At 35.4% G+C, this 18057-nt stretch overlaps 2 protein-coding genes across 2 annotated transcripts in view; both read right to left on the reverse strand.

Moving 5' to 3' along the window:
• Positions 1–9884, reverse strand: part of LOC107684757 (RUN domain-containing protein 3A-like) — a 21317-nt gene extending 11433 nt beyond the window's left edge. The window contains exons 1-9 of the mRNA XM_016481114.1: positions 9692–9884; positions 9392–9514; positions 5534–5649; positions 5308–5435; positions 2934–3019; positions 2641–2730; positions 2325–2405; positions 1352–1514; positions 1057–1214 (exon numbers count right to left, since the gene is read on the reverse strand). Coding sequence (XP_016336600.1) covers positions 1057–1214; positions 1352–1514; positions 2325–2405; positions 2641–2730; positions 2934–3019; positions 5308–5435; positions 5534–5649; positions 9392–9514; positions 9692–9696 — 950 coding nt within the window. The 5' untranslated portion in view covers positions 9697–9884. The remainder of the gene's footprint in view (positions 1–1056; positions 1215–1351; positions 1515–2324; positions 2406–2640; positions 2731–2933; positions 3020–5307; positions 5436–5533; positions 5650–9391; positions 9515–9691) is intronic.
• Positions 9885–16552: 6668 nt separating this feature from the next.
• Positions 16553–18057, reverse strand: part of LOC107684783 (parathyroid hormone/parathyroid hormone-related peptide receptor-like) — a 31430-nt gene continuing 29925 nt past the window's right edge. Inside the window, exon 13 of the mRNA XM_016481140.1 lies at positions 16553–16978. Coding sequence (XP_016336626.1) covers positions 16553–16978 — 426 coding nt within the window. The remainder of the gene's footprint in view (positions 16979–18057) is intronic.

Genomic DNA, 18057 nt, shown 5'->3' on the forward strand with positions numbered 1-18057 from the left:
CATGTTGACATCAACATGAAACATTAGCATATTGCCCGGCCACTTGTTGGTCTTTTCGTGTTGGTCTGAATGAAAACGCAAATTCATTCTTTGCCACTAGGTGCTGCTTTTGGAGTGGTAAAAATAGCGGTTTCCCCGGTAACGCTGTACACAAAGCAGCACTGTGCTTACAAAGGCTGCTTTATCAGGCGTCACAGGCATGATGAAATGAAAATGAGACCAATCGGACCAATCACCGCCGATTAGCATCACGCAAAGGAGGGGTTTGGAAAAATGAATCGTTGAGCGAATCATTTGGGAGTCGTTGATCAAGTAAGGCAAAAATAAATGCATATTATAAGACAATGAATGTGTTTTTTGACCTTGCATGCATGTCAACCTGTTGTTGGGGACTCCCAAAACCAAAATATAATAGGGGCACTTTAATAACTAATAAGTCATTTACAAATGTATTTTAAATCATTTTGAGGAGTTATAACTGCATGAAAAATAATGGTGACTTTAATGCAAGAACGGAAGAGAGGGGTGCGGTGAGCAGTAGCTCATTATCATTTAAAGGGACATGCACCGAAACGGGTCGCTGTGAACAGAGCTGTTTTTGACAAGGTAAAAAGGGTGTTGTTTTACACTACTGTTTAGGAATTTTAACAAAAGTATGTTATAGACTATTCATGAAGACTCAAAAGAATCATACCAACTTGTGGAAAATGGGCATCCGATGTCCTCTTTAACCTAAAATGTACTGAAATTTTTTCACACAAATAGTAAAAAAAAAAAAAGTTAACATAATAGATGAAGCTAAGTGAATATGAAATCTCTATTCTCTATGAAAATATTTATTTCTTCATTTATTAATATGAATGTGTTTTTTCATTTTTATTTTGACAGTACATGTTTTTGAATCTGACAGATTTAATACATATCGAATCATTCATGGAAGAATGGAAGAAACAGAATGTTTCACCAAATGACTATGTCTGGACAGTTTAATCTAAAATAATTCCATAAACTTCCCATGTCTCAAGAATCAGTGGTGTGTGGGTGTGTTTCTCTCACAGATGTTCCTGCAGCTCCAGAATGATGTTCTCCAGTTCTCTCTTCTCTTTCTGGCTCTGCAGCTGCAGTTCTTCTAGTCCAGCTGTTAGTTTCTTATTCTCCAACTCCACATTCTTCAGCTGAGATTCCCGCAGCCTTACCAGCTCCTCAAGGTACCCCTAAACACAAATAATACAAATGCACACACTTTAGCACATGACATATTCATTTGAGAGTTACGTACCCACTAAAGTAAATCTTGTATTGTCCTGTATGTGTATGTGTATGTGTATGTGTATGTGTGTGTGTGTTTAACCTTTTGCGCATTGACGATCTTGAACCTCTGCTCCATCTTGCGGCACTTGTTCCTCCAGCTCTCCTCATCGGTGACCAGAGGGATGTACGGATGCTCAATACTGTCATCACTGTTACTGCTGTCCACGCTCTGACCGTCCTCATCGTCACTATGATAATCATAACTGAACCACACACAACACAACATCTCATTGCTATGGAAACAGAGCAGCAGCAATACTTGATTTTGGTCAATTTGACCAGCACTGACCAGGTCAAAATGACTCATGAGTCATCAGTTTGAATCAGTTTAACAAAAAACTTGCTGAATCTGTCTGAACAGTTACTAAATCAAAATCTTTTTTCTGAATATTGAGTGAATATTGTATTTAATACATTTTAACAATTTTTGTGTATTTCTTATATAATAAAATATTATTAATATTCCAATATGATCAGATTTGATATCAGTTGACCGCTAACTATAATGCAGTATTAGCAGCAACAGAAAATCTTTCTTTCTTTCTTTCTTTCTTTCTTTCTTTCTTTCAGGAAACCATATAAATATCAAGCATTCCATTAGTATACAATAGGGCAGCACAATAATGGTTATAACTGACTCTCTACACGCTCTACATTATAAAAAATGGTAAAACTGTAAGAGGCTTCTCTCAAAAATCAATAGAAAGATTGGGAAGAGAAATTAAGGGGTTAAACTCATAATATCTGGCAACCCCAGTCATGTGGATGCATGCTAACAACACAGGTTAATGGAAATGTCAAATGAAAACAATGTTTTAAGAATAAACAACCAGTGCGAAAATAGTTCCAATGATTATGCATAATTAATAGAGAGAACAATAACAATATGATTAAAATTTGATTAATCATGCAGCCCTAGAATAAAGAGATATAAATAAAATCTAAACATCAAAGCCCACACCATTCCCTGAAAGATCCCCAGTGTTATACTGTAAGAAATAAATGTTCCTCACCTTTGTGTAAATTTCAGATAAGGAGTGTAGTCAATAACAGCCTCAGACTTCCCATCCAGAACCTCCCCTTTCAAACAGAAACTGACAACAAACAAAGAACAGCAAGGATTACGCTGATTACATTGCATAACATCATAGCTCAGTTCCAAAACCTGCATTAACGTATCATATGCATTACATGAGTGTGGTGTGCAGAGTTTCTGCCTATTTAAAAAAATTCCAAATCAATCACTTATGAGGTTCCATTCAGTTGGTTTTGAAACATAGCTTGTGTGCTATGTAGTTTTATTACCCCTTCTATTTCCCATTCTCTTACCTGAAATCAATCGCTCCAAGTCCGATGAGCATTCCAGTCAAAACAGTTGATTCTTCTCGCAACATTATGGCACCTTCATCGTAGAACCGCCTGTAGACAAACACACACATGCAATACATAAACACAGTTGCATTATAGATGCACCATTTTATGTATTCGATAGTGCAGTAGTGTAATGGCTGTCTCAATTGTTATGCTTACACTGGATATGTGTATTGATGACTGGGTGTGACTGCATAAAAGGATCATGTTTGTAGTTTGATTAATATTGAGTTTTTCTCTTTCAGTCTGACCTGGTGGTGCGGCTATCTCGCAAAGCTGTGGCGATGTATTCAGACAGCCGTTTCTCCATCAGTGCAACCCGTAGCCATGCTCTGCCCTAAAGACACGGATAAATCACAAATCAAGGCAAGCTTCATCATACAAACCATATCAAACATCTATATGCACATACTGCAGAAACATTAATGAACAATTTTAAAGAGAGTCCATTAATTGTAAATGAGAATAAAACATACATTAATCATATTTTTTGAAGAAAACCCTACAATTTTACAGTTCACCAAAATGAAATTTTCCCCTGTACTAAGAGTATTCTGTAACATTTTTGTAACAACTTTTGTTTTGTAAAAAATACATTATTTATACATTAAAATTAAATACAGTAATGTAGAAAATAGTACCCTAACAAAAACTTACTGTACTTTGTCATGGTACTGAAGGATATATTCAGGGTTGGGGAGTAACGAAATACATGTAACGCCGTTACGTAATCAGGATACAAAAATCTAGTAACTTTAATCCATTACAGTTACATCAAAAAACAAAGTATTCAGATTACAGTTACATATTGTAAAAAGTGGGAATACTATCAGGATCAGTGGCGGCTCGTCGGGGGAGGCAGGGGAGGCACAGCTTCCCCATAATTTTGAGGTGAAAATGGGAGGAGGACGATTTAATGTTAATAAAATTCACAATTCATTTCAGTTCATGTCTCAGAATGTGTATTTTTTGGTTTGTAATTTCAGTTGTAATATAACGTGAAAGTGCCGCTTTTCTATCGCGAATGTGCCGAATCTGCTGATGTAATTACAACCGCTAGGTGATAGAGAAGGGGAGGGGGAGGCCGAGCGAGCGCTGAGCTCTCGTGCCTCCGTTGGTAAAAAAAAATTAGCCAATCACCATCGAGTGTTCACTTTCAGCGCTGAGGAGTGTTGAGAAAAGAAACCTCATAAGGGAGGCTAGCCTCCCTTCTGATATCAACCAATCATCACAGAGACGTAAATTACGTGATATTAGTTTGAACGTCTGCCGCTGCGCTGATAATGTACCAAGTACTTATGAGTAGCCTTCAAGTGATAGGCCAGGTAAGTGAAATTATATTATCTTGCTGTATGTGTACGTTTTCTGACTAAAAGCAACCAAAAAGCCATTGTAAAGTGGTTAAGCAAATAATATATTAATAATAATCAGCAGGGATCCCAGACCAATACAATTAGTGTCCCTCCTCTATTTTAAAACCCACGAGCCGCCACTGATCAGGATTACATTTGTTTAATTTAAAATTAAATAAACGAGTATTTTGACATAATGCTATTTATTTAGCGCTGCATAGGGACTGTTCTGTTGACACATATTGACTCCCGTGAGCCGCCTGCTGGTGCGTGCGCAAATAACACCTATCTACAATTATTCAAATAGTTTTTACTGTCGTTTTTATTAGTTTTAATTTTATCATAAAGTCATAGTTAAATAAAAGTACTTAGATATTGCTTTTTTGACATTTGCATATGTAACTTGAAGTAATCCAAAAGTAATCAGATTACATTACTTTTATATCGTGGTACTTGGATTACGTTACTGAATACTTTTTTAATGAAGTAATTTGTAACTGTAACGGAATACATTTTAAAAGTAACCCTCCCAACCCTGGATATATTCATATTCATACCATGGTATTTAATTCATTTAAAAAGTCCAATTATAATGGTGGTGCCAAAAACAATCATATTTTAGTATTTCATGGCAATCTCTTTTTCTCTCAATTGTAAGTTCATAACTGTTCGAAACAGTTTTATTTTTAGCTTTATTTCATCAAATAAGTTCTGCATGTTACATTATGTTTTTGTATGTACATCATGCTCTTTTATCCCAAGCATCAAATAAATAAATAATTAAATTAATTGATTCCTAAAAAGTATTTCATCCAAAAATAGTTTATTCTGTCATTATTTATTCACCTTCATGTCATTTCTTCTGTAGAACAATAAAAAGATATTAAAGATATTTATAATAAGGATATTTTGAAGAAAGTTGGTAACCTAACAGTTTTTGTAAAGCTGACTTCCAATATGTGGGCAAAAAAAACAAATAATCCATTGAGACATTTCTCAATATATCACCTTTCATGTTCCACAGAAAAAAAGAAAGTCATACAGATTTGGAAAAGCATGTAAATGAAGACAGATTTTTCATTTTTGAGTGAACTATCTCTTTGAGTACGAACCTTACTGAATGTACTCCAATGTACTTCTATCTTACCATAACTGTGGCACAAAAATGTACAATGGATTTTTTGTTTGTGTATTAAATTGAAGTATTAATGATTATGGTATTATTTACCCATTCTACTTGAACTATTTTAAGTACAGATATTTGTGTTCCCACCTTTGCTCGTGAGGAGTTGATGTTCTCCATGTTCTCAATGCTGCTTATGCAGTTATTGAGCACTTTACTGCAGACCAGACGGATGAAGTCCCAAAAACTGCGCTGACCATCAAACCAGCTGCCAGAGCCTGCAAAAGACGTGATGTGGGAGATCACCTTCATTTACATCACTGGCTTAAATATGTCCCTAATGGTCTTGTACAGTTAAAATGCAATACTTTCTTACCTTTAAAGCGGTGGCTGAGGATGTGTTCCAGAATAGCAGCAAAGTTAATGAACTCCTCAGACGAGTCATCGATGGGCTCTGCTGTGTACTTCTCTAGCAGTGTCTTCACTGAAAACCTGCCATACAAACACAAACAATTACAAAGTACTTCAATATGGAAAAAATTACCTGGTTTCCATTTTGCTTCAATACCTAGAGAACACCACTGATTCCATATGAATTTTTTCTCTACTTGTTTTTTCATTACTATCACTATCCAAGAAAGTGTCTTCTTTTTTCAATAAGTTCAACTGTATATTGTACGTATTGTGGACCATGATTGAAATCTCAAGTGAAAAAGAAGTACACTTTAGCATACTACTAAAATGTGCAAACAAATTGTAATATTTTCAGACACTTAACTGCATCTTATTTACAATTGAGTAAAAATATTTTATAATTTTGTATCAAATCATATTAGTTGAACTTAAGTGTGTTTTTGACCCAATTAACTAGGACTTAGCCTATATCCTTATTGTCTAAATACAGTATTGTTGTGTTTAATGTCATATCTATTGAAACTTGACTGTCATGTACTTATATTTGTAATGACATATTTTTATGATGAAGTTGCAATTTAGTACATTAAAAACATATTAACTTTAAATGTACGATCAAATAACATAACATATAATAACATGTGCTTTAGTATGTTAGACAACACATCAAAATAAATGTCTTAACAAATATTATTAAAACATCATTTAAAATGCAAACTTTTAATTTGACATTTTTACAAAGTGAACTATTTAAAAGTGTACTTAAATGTGCTAAGAAACATGATCATGAAAACACACTCTCTTTAAGTGCATTTAAGTGGCCATTATTTTGTATTATTATATTATCTGCAAGTACACTGCAAGTCCACAGTCAATACAAGTGCACTTCCTTCTCACAAAGGATAATTTTAAAAAAAAGCTTGGTTTCACAAGGTAATCTATAGGTAAATCATTACCCCAATCAACATCAAAGAGAATCTCTTTACATTTGTCCATGCTAAGACATTGTATATTTAACTAAAACAATTTCAGATACTAAGATAAGATATAAAATCTTTGAAAATTTTTAATTTTTAATACCCTAAGTCTACTCATTAAAAGCTGTTGCTAGAAGCACTGGTGAGGCAATAGCCAATGATGATATGATGTCAAGTCAAGTCAAGTTGAGCTTTATTGTCATTCTGCTACATGTGGGGACATACAGTGGTATACTATTATATATAGTATACTATGAATATACTATATATAAATGTTTACCTATACATAAATTAAAACAATACAGACTATACGGATGCTTCACATAATACTGTACATGTGCAAAGAGAAACATCGTAATTCAAGCAGCTGGCTGGGGAACAGTGCAAGATAATTTGTAGTGCATGAGCATGTAAACACACATATTATAGTCTTTTGTGGGATTATGTACACAAAGCAGTGTGTGTGAAAAGTGTCTAGTGCGCATAGAGGAGAGTGTGTTTCTACAGGTGGTTTGTACAGGCCTTTTAGCACACTTCGAATTGTTTCAGAAATGTTCCAGACAGTTTTTTGTGATGTGGTAAGGTTGGGGGGGTGTTTGGTGGGGTGGAGGAGGTGAGATGGTCCATGTTTCAGGAGGTAGGGGGTTTGTATGGGGTTTCAGAGGAGGGCGGGGTGATTTGAGTTAAGGGCTCTCACAGCCTGGGGGAAAAAGCTGTTGAGCAGTCTGGCGGAGCGGGCTCTGATGCTCCGGTACCGTCTTCCTGATTGTAGGAGCTGGAAGAGACTGTGGGAGGGATGGGTGGGGTCCTTCACGATACTGTTGGCTTTGCTGGAGCATCGTGTAAGGAAAATGTCCAGGATGGAGGGGAGAGGGGCACCGATGATCTTTGCAGCTGTGTGTGTTCCGCTGTACTGTGTGGATCAATGCACTAACTGAATCTTTCTGATAAATGACTAAACCATTTTCTGATAAATGACTAAACCATTTTCTACTTAACTACTGTACTTACTTAATCCTTAGAAAGGTCATGAATATAACTGCTTCCAACTGAGTGACATACATTACAGTACATAATGTTTTATATGAGTTTTTCAACCTGGTCTCATAAAAATACGTACCTCTGGGTACTTTTCTGCAACACCGTTTTTACGTACCTTACTGCATGTTTCGCCGCAGTTTCAAAGAGAAATGTCCACTGAGTGGCGCTAAATCACGGGTTCAATCCGTGAACCCTGGCACGTTTTTATTACGTTGATATAGGTATATATTGCTGTGTTTTTATTACGTTGCTTCAGGTACGTATTGCGGCGGTTCAGAATTCAAATATCCGGGGACTGTCGCTAAAAGTTAATGCTCTATCGTGTTGGAAATATGCCCTACACCAAACCCAACCCTAAACCTACCCGATAGTGTTAACAAATGCAAAACTGATATAAAAACACATTTGTTGATGCAACCGTGTTATATGAACTTCCTTGTATGCAGATTTGAACTGTTTTGTCGCACCGTAGTTGCACGGGATTCGAACCGGAGCTCCTCACCTCTCAAGTAGGCCTACGTCTACAAACCTACCGCCTATGAAACCCCATAGATATGAAGCTGGATATGTGTGATGCTAAAATTCAAAAGCATCAGTTTTCGATCAGTCTCCCAGTTTAAATACTCAATTCTAAATTCTAATCTTCTGCTTATGGTCATGGGAATGCTGGAACATCATCCAGTGTCTGGGGCCGTAGGCACAGAAATACACTGGACAGGTGACTTCCAAACATAATCATATTTAATTTATAATATTTCTTGTATTCTGTTGCCATCATTTTAGAAAGAAGATATACTGTATCATTTACAGTGTCCACACACAACTACAAAATATAATTTCATTTAACGCATAATATGGCATAATCATACATGGAGCAATGTTATTCCTGCCAATGCCAAACCAGCAGTGACTTCACCATCAATTGTTCTGATCACAACAATGACTCTTTCAGTACAGCCCTCCACTGCAGTACAATAGGCAGAGTATGACATGACAGCCAGAAGCTGGAGAGAAAAACCTTGGTCAAACTTTATATTAGGTGCCTTAACTACCATGCACTTATATCACAACAAGAGTACTTGTGTAGGCTACATGTTGTACTGAAAAGCCTTTGCTGCTATTGTATTAATTATATGTGTAACTACAGAAATAAAATTACAAGTTTGAATTACATGTATGATTTTTTTTTTTAATATAAGTACAATGTTTTGTATCAAATTCAAATGATTTATTTAAATGTAAAGACTGACCTAATATAAAGTGAATCCAAAACATTAATGATTTTCGTCAGCATTTTAATAATAAGTACTACTTTTATATTTGGATCATTGTGACCCCTATTCTCTGTACAGCACAGCAGATTCCCAGCGGCCCCCCGTCAGCGGGAGGAAGCATCGACATCATCCGGGGAACGGAGATAAATCACATTGCGTGAAATGTCAGGTTTCAGAAATAATTTGTTTACACACATTTGATAAAACACCCTTAATAATTAGCTTATAGACTCACATAACGAAGTAAACGGAACTAAAGATCTTTAGCAATCCGGTGTTTACGATGTATGTCGGTAATAGACCTGACGTAACTCCGAATCTACAGATTTCTTTAAGATGATGGTGAAAACGACACATTTGTTTTCAGCAAGCCTCTCCATACAGTACACAGGCTAAGTGCCGCGTTTCCTACATGAAATAAAAGAGCAAATTATATTTTCAGACGCATCCCTGTTTATGACTCCGCTGAAGACCAGAAACATTGCAACATGCATAACGTTATGTGGCTTCTGAAGGCTTCTCACTCACCTACAAACCGTGATGAGGTTTTTCCTCTCCACGGCGATGCTCCTGGAGAAGCCTTTTTTGGACTGTGCACCCATTGCCATCGCGGACTGCATGAAACTCTGCTCCATCCCACTGGACCCCTCCCTTACGTCACAAATACACACACAACCGCATTCAGAGACGAGGCATGACAGTTGAAGATAGTCGGTTTGAAAACGCCATTCTCCACTATTACAGTGCAGACGAACTGAGGCTTTCTCCTTTAGCGCTGTTAAAGAGAGACACTGATGGCGACCGTCTGCACCCCTCCTCTATACTGACCTCATCTCAGCATTCACCGGATCAGCAAAATCATTTTAGGATGATTCACGTTTCTTTCAACTCCCAGCACTTCATGTGGAACAACTATGAGGTCAAATTAATAAGATTAGTTAACTGGAAATGTTATTCCAGGTGGGTCCTGCTGTAAGGCTGAGATGCGCATGAAGGACGCACAGACCTTTCCAGTGCCGCGGGGGACGCAGTGAACCAAAGCGGCCGCTAGAGAGCTTCAGTCAATAGGTTCTGAAATCTAGCTACTATCATGCTGCTTGGTTGAAATCTCGGCTTTCTTTCTTTCTTTCTTTCTTTCTTTCTTTCTTTCTTTCTTATTGCATAACAAGAACAGTAACATAACATACTTGTATAGAGGATCACAGTGTATTCAACTATTATCAAATATATTAATAATAGCATCAAAGGAACCTAAATAAATAAATAAATATAAAAACTATACAAGGGATAACGTACAAGAAATTTCCAAAAGAAAACGATTCAAAAATGTGATGCGTCCTTTTTGCTCTTTTATTTCTTAGACCTTTTAAGGCCTCAGTGCATTGCTTCAGTTCAGTTTTAAATAATGCAATGTTAGGTTTGTTATTAGTCCATTTTTGTTTGTGTATATGGTGTATTTCCCATACATAATTATTAAATTAATCACCAAATTTGGCTCCAAACTTTACAACAAAAATATATCTTTACCAGAGAGTCTTAATTTTGTAGCTAAATTTAAATATTAGATATTCAACATCAGTCCAAAACATATAGGTAAATACACCTTCATAAAATAAATGTTTTATGTAGTCTGTCCATGTCTCCAATTTCAGGCCGGGAAATCTCACACTCATCCAGGCCACATAGAAAAAAGGGGCCAAAATTGCACCTTTTGGGGTACAATAGCTTGTCACTGGAGCAGTACTCTTAAAAGGACATCTTTGTACATTTTTTACCCCTAATAGGAACATATTAATACCTTAGAGTAGTAATTCGTACCCTTAAGGTACTAATATGTAGGCATACATACCTATTAGGGGTAAAAAAGGAACAAAGATGTCATTTTAAGGTTACTGTTCTAGTGACAAGCTGTTGTACCCCAAAAGGTGCAATTTTGGCCCCTTTTTTTCTGTATATAGCCTATACATCCACAACAATTTCTGAAACCACAGACAACCCTATTATTTGTATGGCCATCACATAAAAAAGGTCTAAATCCTTAGTCTGGGGCAGTGGAAAATAATTAAAGGTTCTCTCTTGCACTGCACCTTCACTTCCCTTTCCCCTTTCTTCATTTTCCCCAATATCTCTGTCGCTCCCTTTTTTTCTTACCTGTCACTTCTTCACCAGCAGGTCTACTGTTATGAACAGAACTGTGTCCACCTTGTTCAAAACAACCACCTCATTTCAATTTATTAGCACAGAATGTTATTGATCTTAAAATGACTCAAATACACTAGATTTAACAAACCTATATTTCATACAAATATACAGGTGCATCTCAATAAATTAGAATGTCGTGGAAAAGTTCATTTATTTCAGTAATTTAACTCAAATTGTGAAACTCGTGTATTAAATAAATTCAATGCACACAGACTGAAGTAGTTTAAGTCTTTGGTTCTTTTAATTGTGATGATTTTGGCTCACATTTAACAAAAACCCACCAATTCACTATCTCAACAAATTAGAATATGGTGACATGCCAATCAGCTAATCAACTCAAAACACCTGCAAAGGTTTCCTGAGCCTTCAAAATGGTCTCTCAGTTTGGTTCACTAGGCTACACAATCATGGGGAAAATTTATTCCTGTGATCAAAAAGCTGAATATTCAGCATCATTACTCCAGTCTTCAGTGTCACGTGATACTTCAGAAATCATTCATGCTCATTTGCTGTTCAAGAAACATTATTATTATTATCAATATTTAAAACAGTTGAGTACATCAGAATTTTTTAATGAATAGAAAGAATCAAAGATCAGCATTTATCTGAAATAAAAAGCTTTTGTAAAATTATACATGCACTATACCAAAAGCTTGTAGTCAGTATAATGTTTTTTTGTTTTTGTTTTTGTTTTGTTTTTGGGAGGGGGGTGGGGATTATAGAAATTATTAGTTTTATTTAGCAAGGATGCTTTAAATTGATCAAAAGTGATGATAAAGACATTAATAATGTTACAAAAGACTTCTATTTCAGATAAATGCTGTTCTTCTGAACTTTCTATTCATGAAAGAACCTGAAAAAAATCTACTCTGTATATATATATACTACACTGAAGACTGGGGTAATGATGCTGAAAATTCAGCTTTGAAATCACAGGAATAAATTGCATTTTAAAATATATTCAAATAGAAATCAGTTATCTTAAATAATAAAAATATTTCACAATATCACTGCTTTTGCTGTATTTTGGATCAAATAAATGCAGGCTTGGTGAGCAGAAGAGACTTCTTTAAAAACATAAAAAATCTTACTGATCAAAACCTTTTGACTGGTAGTGTATTAAAACACATTTTCTAAAGTGCCTAAATGTCAAAATTAGTACAATATTGAACACACTATTTAGTTATTAGGCTGTGACTCATATTATTTTTGTGTTGCTGTCTGCTCTAGCTCCCTCCCTCCCTGTACAATAAATCAATGTGAATATCTGTCTCTGCTAAATTTTTAATGTAATTTTACAATCGATATTGATGTCCTTTAGCACAGTATTCTGAATGATGATAATAATGGGGTGCTAGTACTGATACTAGCAGTTTAATACTCAACTACGTTAATAAAGACAAAACTATCTAGCGTATTTACTGATGAAACTGACCTGCACTTGAAGCCCTGAACAGGTCAGTAATGTTGCTAGACGTGAGCTGATTATAGTGCAGCGCTGCCAGTCAAGACGAACCGATTTATGATTTATTATTGATTTATTATCGAATGAAAAAATCGGAAATGATCACTTTGGTACATTGAGAAGGCATAAATATAAAATAATAATAATAATAATAACTGCAAAGAAACAAACAAAAAAAACAGGGCAGCGGGCCAAATCAGCCGCCAGGCCACCGGGAATTCTCCCGGTGCTCCCGATGGCCAGTCCGGGCCTGTACTTAACTGATTAGTATATAAGGGGATAGACTATTGCCAGACAAAAGTTGAATAAGGCCACTAGGAATGGCATCAAATAGGCCTATACTGCAAACTCTTTAGCAGTTACAAGGATCTTATAATAATTAAGGAATTCACAGTAATTAAAGAGATGTCCATTATTCTTGAATAGCTGTCTCACCAAGATTATACCATTATTGTACTAGTTTCTGTAAAACAAGGACTTATTTTTTAACAGTAGGCTATGGCTCTGGCTAAATTTAGTGCTGTGTGGATGGATGACGTATTTTTGTAGGTCAAAACCCAGAAGGAGTTAATATTTTAGCACTTCCTGTTACATCGTCCTGAAGTCATGAGTTTTTAGTTAAATGCCTAAAATAATGTCTGTGGTTCACACAAGCTCAAGATATATTCACATTTTATTCTATGACATAAAATACAAGAGTAATATCCCTTGTGTTCTTTAAGTATTTGCTTGTGAGACAAGTGCTAAATTGAACTAAAGAGATTGTCTGACTATGTTTATATGTCTTTACAGGAATAGTTTACCCCAAAAATGAAAATTTGCTGAAAATATACTGACCATCAGGCCATCCAAGATGTAGATGAGTTTGTTTCTTCATCAGAACAGATTTGGAGAACTTTACATCACTTTCTCACCAATGAATTCTCTGCTTTGAATGGGTGCCGTCAGAATGAGAGTTCAAACAGCTTGAAAAAACATCGCAATAATCCACAAGTAATCCACATGATTCCATCAATTAACATCTTGTGAAATGAAAAGCTGTGTGTTTGTAATAAACAATTCCATCATTTATATGTATTTAACTTCAAACTCTTCCAGCTAAAACATGAGTCCTCGATCCATAATATTGCTTTGTCTAGTGAAAAATTAATCTAGTCTGATTCAGGAGAGAAATCAAGCACTGTTTACAAGTGAAAACAGTTTGAAGACAAGCAGGGATGGACTTTTTTTTTTTTTTTACTGAGGGAAGCTTTATTATGGATTATAGCTGGTATTTTGGCCAGAAGCAATGGTTAAAAATGTTGAAACGCCTTAATACTAGATTTCTTTATTACAAACACACAGCTTTTCGCTTCAAAAGACTTGGACTGGAGTTGTGTGAATTACTTGTGGATTATTGTGATGATTTTTATCAGCTGATAAAATCTCATTCTCACGGCACCCATTCACTGCAGAAGATCCATTGGTGTGAACAAGTGATGTTATAATAAATTTCTCAAAATATGTTCTAATGAGGAAACAAACTCATCTACATCTTGGTTGGCCTAAGAGTGAGTAAATTTCCAGCGATTTTTCATTTTTGGGTGAGCTATTTTTTTTAATAATAATGCATAGCCCACGTTTTCCATACCAAAAACTTGATTGAGATGCAGTTACCCATATATCCACCAGAGGTCCTTTTGGCAGCATCATTCGAATTGCTAAAACATGCAACACACACACTACTCTTATTTTGTTGCACTGTGAAATGTAAATATGAAAAGGTGTCAATAATTGCTCACTGGATGTGTAATGCAGATTCATAATGGCAAAAATATAACCAACAATGCTAATGTTAAGTTTAATGTTCTTGCACATTTGTATGTGAAGCAGGCAGAGACTGTCTATGTCCAGGGCTAGGTTTAGACCTGAAGCTCTGCTGTGAAATTCCTGACTGCAGTGAGAGGGCATCTAGGGCAGGGTGCTGAAAGAATGTGAAATATATAGTTTTAGAGTAGAAGAAAGACTGAGGGAAAGAGCGGATCCATAACAGAAGGAAAAAATGTTTGTTTTGAATTGGGATAGAAGTAAAAATATCTGACAGTCAAACACAAACCCATGCATTCTTTCACATCCACTTTTTAAACCTTACATCAAACATGTTTTAGGAAAACTAATATCTCCACTTACACTGTGGACATAATTTTGTCACTGATTTGCAAGGGGATTTTTAATGTAAGTGCTGGTTTCCTTGTGTCCTGGTGAATCCTGGTGAAGTTTACCGTGTTCATCATTAATATTATAATGACTTCCATTAATAAAGTACATGTTCCAGTGACATACATATTTAATAAATAATTAAAATAAGTATTAAACTTGTTACAGACAGTACAGATTTTATTCAACACACATCAATTTTACATTAAACACCACATGGTCCTTTTTTTGTCAGTCGGCAGGTGGATTTCTAAATACAACATCACAAAATATCATTATCATTATAACCATCACGATCTTATGATTTTGGTTAATAATGCATTTAGCTGTGCAACAAATCATAATATCTCCAAAATTAGAGCTCATATTCTAAATGCAGATTAAAGGAAGCATCATAATATCATAATGGCTTGGGCAGAAATTTGAAGAGATGGCACAACATGGACTGTCTCATGCAGGGTTTTGATGCAGGACGTTATTTTGAGATGATATTTGAAATGATAAAGAGAGACAACTGATAGTAAGCATTCTTTTTTACAGTTCATTTCAAATGTGAAACTTTTATCATGCAAATTTCTAGTGGCCTACAGGTTCATTACTTGACTAAAGTTTTCATTTTCAGACTCACAAAGGAATGACACAGGAACTAAAAAGAAATACTTAAATGACCCATTGTACCCCTTTAAACCCACATCCATCTTTAAGTTATGTACAAACCAGTCAACTAAGGAAAGTATAAGGAGGAGAGCAACCTGTCCACTGATGTCCAGTAAAATCCTGTGTCATACAACATTTTCTCTATATGCACAATATGCATGACAGACAAATATATGTATTTGCTTGACATCTCAATTTCAGACATCCATAATTACAATACTAAAAACTCAACATTTTCTCAAGAAAATGAGTGGTGTTTGCACTTTTAGAAACTCTACAATGCTACAATGTTAGTGTGCTGGGTTGGTTACTACAGTGTTTTCTACATGTTTTCAACATGTTGCTATGTAGTTAGTATAGGGTGTTTAGGGTGGTTGCTAGGACGTTGCTAGATGGTTGCTTATTGGCCCAAGTCAAAATTGCACTCCTCCATGAGACCTCTAGATATTGTTCTTTCTTGAATGTAAATCCATGGGATTTTTGTTTGCTTGTTTGTTTAATTGTCTGGCAGGTGAAAACCAGTCTTTGTGGCATAATGTACCATAAAAATGAATTTAGATTCATTTCTCATTTTCTTAAAAAAAAATAAATAAATAAAGTAATGGTGAGTCACATACAGTGTAAGTGAATGAGGCCAGTTTTTGGAAGATTTAAATGTTATAAATTTATTTATACATTAATTTATCTATTTTAGTTTATTAATACATTAATTCTTCTGTTAAAATGTATTATTTGAGCGGTAAATGTGATTACAATTTTTTACAGTCATTTTTTTTTTTTTAGAATCTGAGTGTATGGTTGTGAAACTGAACTGTGAAAGTTGTGAAACTAAATATAATTTTACACACACACACAAAAAAGGTTAGTAAGTGATTTTTCACACTAAATTCATGTTAACATTGTTTACATCATGTGGTTATACTATTGAAACACAAATTAGTATTTCAACATTTACATTTGCACGTAACCTTTTTTTCTTGTTCTTTTTGTTTTTTGAAGAAAATGAAAACTGAGTTGAAATTCAATTGTGCAATTGTGAAATTCAACCTGTGGTCAACAATATGCCACAAGTGCTGCTGACTGAGCTTAACTTGTATTTAATTCTAGACTATTTAATACTAAGGGCTTCTAACCATAGTAAGCACCACTAATATTCAGCCAGGAGACCATCAAAGCATTGTTTCCAGTTCTTTCCAAGACATGGAACCTGAATGTTCATCATCTGCTACAAAATCATGCTCACTTTCCTCTGCATTCTTGCTGGTCTGCTTGCATGGAGACCTTTTCCCATCATTCTGCCTCAGAACCAGCTCATGCTGCCGCACTGTAAAAAACATAGTCTCTGTGTCGTGAGGCGCATGCCCAGGTAAGTTTCCTGAATGGTGGAGATGTGATTGTCCTTTGACCCCCATGGTGCCCAGAGGCAGGCCTTTAGTGCCGCTGACACTGAGACACACGCTCTGAGTTGTGGTGTGTGACATCATGCCTCCATAGTAGCCGCTTCCACATCCCGCGCTGCTGTTGACACGAGCTTTCTGCTTCAGGTCTATTGCAAGACTGCGCCTCAGCCAAGCCTTCTTAAGCTCTGCCTGCACCTGTTCATGATGGAGAGATAAAAAAAATAAATAGACAGAGAAAAAGGGTTAAGACACTGGCACACACACAAATTTAAAGGTGATGTATGTGGTTTCCTCTATGTTAAAATACAGTCACTTGTTCCAGCTAAACGAAATATGTTGTGTCCCAAATGAAAACCACTTATACTATGTACTTTCTAGTGTATGAAGGATATTCTGTAATGCGGCATTGGAGTCTCGTTGCCCTTTCCGGTATGTAATTACCTATACAGCAAAAAATATATACTTTCTGGCCAAAATATATTTCAAATATATGCTAAAAGCTTAATCAAATATCTTTTTGAAATTGAAAATATATTTAGTTTTATCCTTCATATACCAAAATATATTTCAAAATGCAAGAAAATACATTTCCAGCCTTATAGTAGCCTAATAGCTTACTAGTGAAATCTCAGTGCACAAGTGCATGTGAAGTGCACTTTTTGTTGAAATTTTCAGTGTGAACACACTACTATTTATGCTACCAAATTGCATAGTGCAATGAATATGCACAGTATGAATTGAGATACATCAATCCACCTAAATTTTAAGTAAAAATGTAAAAGGCTTCTGGGGTCATCAGCTTCCAGTTATTTTTATCTGAACAAAACAGCTCGTTGTGCTGCTTGATATTGGAAACTGGTATTTATTTTATTATTTTAATGTAGTACTGTATTATTGCAATTATAGACACACTGGTTTGTAACACAAATAGTTTACAGCACTTTTTATTCTCCTTGTTAATTTACCTATAGTGACTAAAAAATCAGAAGTCTTGCACACTCACAGAAAATAGCATCTTTCGCGTTGCAAAATATTAGAAGGTGGATAGTTCACCCAAAAATTAAAATCCTGTTTTCAACTTTGTCGGTCCAAATTGTGTATAAGAATTTTCAGCCATAGTCACACAACACGGACAAGAACTCAATATGAAAAGTTTGAGTAAAAGATGACAGAACTTAAATTTTTAAGTGAACTATGCCTTTAAATATGTAGAGACAAATGAAACAAATATAAGCCATTTGTGTTTGATTCCCCCCGAAACGGTATAAACTGTC

Source organism: Sinocyclocheilus anshuiensis, unplaced genomic scaffold, assembly GCF_001515605.1.
Source record: "Sinocyclocheilus anshuiensis isolate Anshui unplaced genomic scaffold, SAMN03320099.WGS_v1.1 scaffold537, whole genome shotgun sequence".
In the NCBI taxonomy this organism is placed as follows: Eukaryota; Metazoa; Chordata; class Actinopteri; order Cypriniformes; family Cyprinidae; genus Sinocyclocheilus; species Sinocyclocheilus anshuiensis.